This window comes from Clupea harengus, chromosome 4 (assembly GCF_900700415.2).
Source record: "Clupea harengus chromosome 4, Ch_v2.0.2, whole genome shotgun sequence".
NCBI classification, from domain to species: domain Eukaryota; kingdom Metazoa; phylum Chordata; class Actinopteri; order Clupeiformes; family Clupeidae; genus Clupea; species Clupea harengus.
This window is the reverse complement of record NC_045155.1, coordinates 24,915,892-24,920,891: the sequence shown is the minus strand read 5'-3', so window position 1 is coordinate 24,920,891 and position 5,000 is coordinate 24,915,892. Positions and strand designations below refer to the sequence as shown.

The 5,000-nt window shown below is 45.4% G+C and overlaps 1 protein-coding gene across 1 annotated transcript in view; it reads left to right on the top strand.

Moving 5' to 3' along the window:
* The window catches only part of zmynd12 (zinc finger, MYND-type containing 12), a 21,403-nt gene that overhangs the window by 15,340 nt on the left and 1,063 nt on the right, over nucleotides 1–5,000 (top strand). The window contains exon 7 of the mRNA XM_031566852.2: nucleotides 4,828–4,982. Within this exon, the coding sequence (XP_031422712.1) occupies nucleotides 4,828–4,982 (155 nt within the window). The remainder of the gene's footprint in view (nucleotides 1–4,827; nucleotides 4,983–5,000) is intronic.

Here is a 5,000-nt window from a genome sequence, read left to right as displayed (position 1 = left end):
GACGGTGCAAGAGCCATGTATGACGCACTGCATGCTTCATAGGGAGAATGTCGTTGCCAAAGACATGAATCATGAATTCTCAAACGTCAGATCTCTCACTAGGTATGAGATATTTCATCCATACTTAAGCTTCTCAAGCTACTCAATTCGTTGTCCCTCCCTAATTGAATATAGAGTGACGACTAACTGTAAGGGAGAACAAATGTCAAAAATAAACAGAATAAATTGAAATTAGTTGTGTGTCACAGATGATTTGTAATTCTGTTCAAACATGTGTAGGGGAGTGTTTGTGTGTGACTGACAGTTCCAAATAAATTATATGAATATCAGGCCCAAATTTGGGGCGGCGGGGGTGGGGGTCCCTGCTCAGCGTCTCTCTCAGCCAAGGGGTCCTTGGGCTGAAAAAGGTTGAAGACCCCTGCTCTACACTAATGGCCACACCAATCAAACCACTCTTGATTTGAACTGAGGGACAGAGAGAGAGACAAAGAGAGAGACAGAGAGACACAGAGAGACACACAGACACACAGACAGAGAGAGAGAGAGACAGAGACAGAGAGGAGATCTGGGCACAGTCAGGAAATCATACTCATATACCCAGCAACAGCTACTGCAGTTCCACTGCATGACCAGAGGGGGTGCTGAGGAGCGTCTGGCCGCCCTCTGCAGACAAGCTGCTGCTGCTCTGCCCTCATCTCCTCTCAGTTGCTGAGGGAAGGGCTGCAGTCGCTTCACAGTCACATACAGACCACTGTCACAGACCCCATAAGACCATACCACCTTACAGCCACAGTATAGCAACGTGTGTGTGTGTGTGTGTGTGTGTGTGTGTGTGTGTGTGTGTGTGTGTGTGTGTGTGTGAGAGAAGCTCCTTCCGCAGTGCTGGCAGATTCTTCTCTCTCTCTCTCTCTCTGCATGTCATAGTGTGTGTGTGTGTGTAGCTTTTTCTGCATTGGTGGCCGAGTCTTGCAGAAACAGGGTCAGTGGGACTCTATATTTAGCAGTAAATCCTGCAGTTTGAGAGGGTTTTAGAGCTGTGTGTGTGTGTGTGTGTGTGTGTGTGTGTGTGTGTGTGTGTGTGTGTGTTAGTGAGATGCAGAGGTTGGGGTGACCTCACACTCTCCTCTCTGCTGTGGATCATCTGTGTGTGTGTGTGTGTGTGTGTGTGTGTGTGTGTGTGCCTGTGTGCGGTGCCCTATTTCTGCTGCTAAGCCTGTTAGCGTTATGCCCACTGGTGTTGTCAGTCGCTCCCCCTCCCTCTTTCTCCAACTGTCTCTCTATCTCTCGTTCTCATTCTCTTTCTCTCTTTCTTTCTCATTCTGTCTCTCTTTCTCTCTCTCTATCTCTCTTTCTCATTCTCTTTCTCATTCTGTCTTTCTCTCTCTCTTTCTCTCTCCTTCCATCTCTGTGTCATGTCTTTTGCCCTTGATGTTTTCTCTCTGATTTCAGGAACGATTCTTCTGTTGACAGCCCTGTTGCTCAGCAGTGTGTGTGTGTGTGTGTGTGTGTGTGTGTGTGTGTGTGTGTGTGTGTGTGTGTGAGAGAGAGAGAGAATCTGTGTGAGAGAGAGAGAGGGAGGGAGGGAGAGCGAGAGGGAGAGAGAATCTGTGTGTGTGTGAGAGAGAGAGAGAATCTGTGTGTGTGTGAGAGAGAGAGAGAGAGAGAGAATCTGTGTGTGTGTGTGTGAGAGAGAGAGAGAGAGAGAGAGAGAGAGAGAGAGAGCCTATCTCTGTGTGTGTGTGTGTGTGTGTGTGAGAGGGAGAGAGTGTGTGAAAGAAGGAGAGAGAGTAGCAGAAACAGGATTCTGCCGGATTTGAGTGTTTATTTTTTTCTTTCACCCCAGGTGAATACATTATGCTCACACACACACACACACACTCACACACACACACACACACACACTCACACACACACACACACACCCCCCAGGTGAATACATTATGCAGCCTTTCATGATCTGTCACTCCATCCCAGTGAGCTTCCTCACACACACACACACACACACACACACACACACACACACACACACACAGACACACACACACACACACACACACACACACACACACACACACACTCTAACTCACACTCACGCTACATCACATTCACAGACACACACACACACACTCTGAGTGATTTCATGGAGCCTGGTTGCTGTAGCAACATGTAGCAGTCAACAACATCCCAACTGGCAGAAATGACTGTACAGAGAGAGAGAGAGAGAGAGAAAGGGGGAGGAGAGAGAAAGGGGGAGGAGAGACAGAAAATGAGGAACAGAGAAACAAATGGAGAGAGAGAAAATAGATGATCATGTTTGTAAAAACTATTTTAACCCTTCCTAACACAGTAGAACTAAATTTGCCATAATCCTCTCTCAGTACTAAATCCAGAGGAAATAGATCATGAACGAATGAATGCTGATCCTCTCTCAGTACTAAACTAACTCAGAGGAAATAGATCATGAATGAATGCTGATAGTTAATGGCTCACTGCTATTCCCAAAGTCACTATGAACAGCTGCCATTAAAGCACTCTTAGATAGAGAAATCTGTGTGTGTGTGTGTGAGTGTGTGTGTGTGTGTGTGTGTGTGTGTGTGTGTGTGTGTGACATTAAAGCACTCTTAGATAGAGAACTCTGTGTGTGTGTGTGTGTGTGTGTGTGAGTGTGACATTAAAGCACTCTTAGATAGAGAACTCTGTGTGTGTGTGTGTGTGTGTGTGTGTGTGTGTGTGTGTGTGTGTGTGTGACATTAAATCACTCTTAGATAGAGAACTGTGTGTGTGTGTGTGTGTGTGTGTGTGTGAGTGTGACATTAAATCACTCTTAGATAGAGAACTCTGTGTGTGTGTGTGTGTGTGTGTGTGTGTGTGTGTGTGTGTGTGTGTGTGTGTGTGTGTGTGTGTGTGTGTGTGTGTGTGTGTGTGTGTGTGTGAGTGTGACATTAACTCACTCTTAGATAGAGAACTCTGTGTGTGTGTGTGTGTGTGTGTGAGTGTGACATTAAATCACTCTTAGATAGAGAACTCTGTGTGTGTTTGTGTGTGAGTGTGACATTAAAGCACTCTTAAATAGAGAACTCTGAGGCCTCTGTGTGACACAAGCAGCCATTTTGACACATTTCAAGCAGGTTTCTGACCTCACCACAGTATTGAAACAGCTCTTATAACAGTCTTAAGCCAGAGACTCACCACACCACAGTACTGAAACAGCTCTTATAACAGTTCTCTATTTAAGAGTGCTTTAATGTCACACACACACACACACACACACACTCTGACCTCACCACAGTACTGAAACAGCTCTTATAACAGTGTTCAGCCAGAGACTCACCACAGTATTGAAACAGCTCTTATAACAGTCTTAAGCCAGTGACTCACCAACCCAACCCTGTGTCTGGCCCAAAAAGACACCATAAAGACTTCACCTAACACATATGCCCTGCCTCTGCTTTTTACACCACTCTCACTCGGTTTCATAATATATCTACTTCTAATAGAGAATATGTCTGATAAGAAGTTGCAGATGGTGTCGTCAGCCCTTGGTCTCTTGGCTGCAGAAGAAGGAAGAGATGGATGTGAAAGATGAGAAGCACTCGATGGGTGAAATCATGGATACTACAGTGTGTGTGTGTGTGTGTGTGTGTGTGTGTGTGTGTGTGTGTGTGTGTGTGTGAGTGTGACATTAAATCACTCTTAGATAGAGAACTCTGTGTGTGTGTGTGTGTGTGTGTGTGTGTGTGTGTGAGTGTGACATTAAATCACTCTTAGATAGAGAACTCTGTGTGTGTGTGTGTGTGTGTGTGTGTGTGTGTGTGTGTGTGTGTGTGTGTGTGTGTGAGTGTGACATTAACTCACTCTTAGATAGAGAACTCTGTGTGTGTGTGAGTGTGACATTAAATCACTCTTAGATAGAGAACTCTGTGTGTGTGTGTGTGTGTGTGTGTGTGTGTGTGTGTGTGTGTGTGTGTGTGTGTGTGAGTGTGACATTAACTCACTCTTAGATAGAGAACTCTGTGTGTGTGTGTGTGTGAGTGTGACATTAAATCACTCTTAGATAGAGAACTCTGTGTGTGTTTGTGTGTGAGTGTGACATTAAAGCACTCTTAGATAGAGAACTCTGTGTGTGTGTGTGTTTGTGTGTGAGTGTGACATTAAAGCACTCTTAAATAGAGAACTCTGAGGCCTCTGTGTGACACAAGCAGCCATTTTGACACATTTCAAGCAGGTTTCTGACCTCACCACAGTATTGAAACAGCTCTTATAACAGTCTTAAGCCAGAGACTCACCACACCACAGTACTGAAACAGCTCTTATAACAGTTCTCTATTTAAGAGTGCTTTAATGTCACACACACACACACACACTCTGACCTCACCAAAGTACTGAAACAGCTCTTATAACAGTGTTCAGCCAGAGACTCACCACAGTATTGAAACAGCTCTTATAACAGTCTTAAGCCAGTGACTCACCAACCCAACCCTGTGTCTGGCCCAAAAAGACACCATAAAGACTTCAGCCTACGACCAACTAGCACATACACTCTGCTCTTGAACACACCATAAAGACTTCACCTAACACATATGCCCTGCCTCTGCTTTTTACACCACTCTCACTCGGTTTCATAATATATCTACTTCTAATAGAGAATATGTCTGATAAGAAGTTGCAGATGGTGTCGTCAGCCCTTGGTCTTTTGGCTGCAGAAGAAGGAAGAGATGGATGTGAAAGATGAGAAGCACTCGATGGGTGAAATCATGGATACTACAGTGTGTGTGTGTGTGTGTGTGTGTGTGTGTGTGTGTGTGTGTGTGTGTGTGTGTGTTGTAGGTGAGGTCGAGCGTTGTGAAGGTGATCGGACTCTGACATCGATGCTGGAACAACAGGAGGAGATGAACACTGACTCCGCCCTCAACCAGTTTAACTCCGCCCAGTTGCTGCACTGCCTTTCCATGCTCTGGAGCCTCGCTGGCTCCTGGACTAAGGTGTGTGTGTGTGTCTGT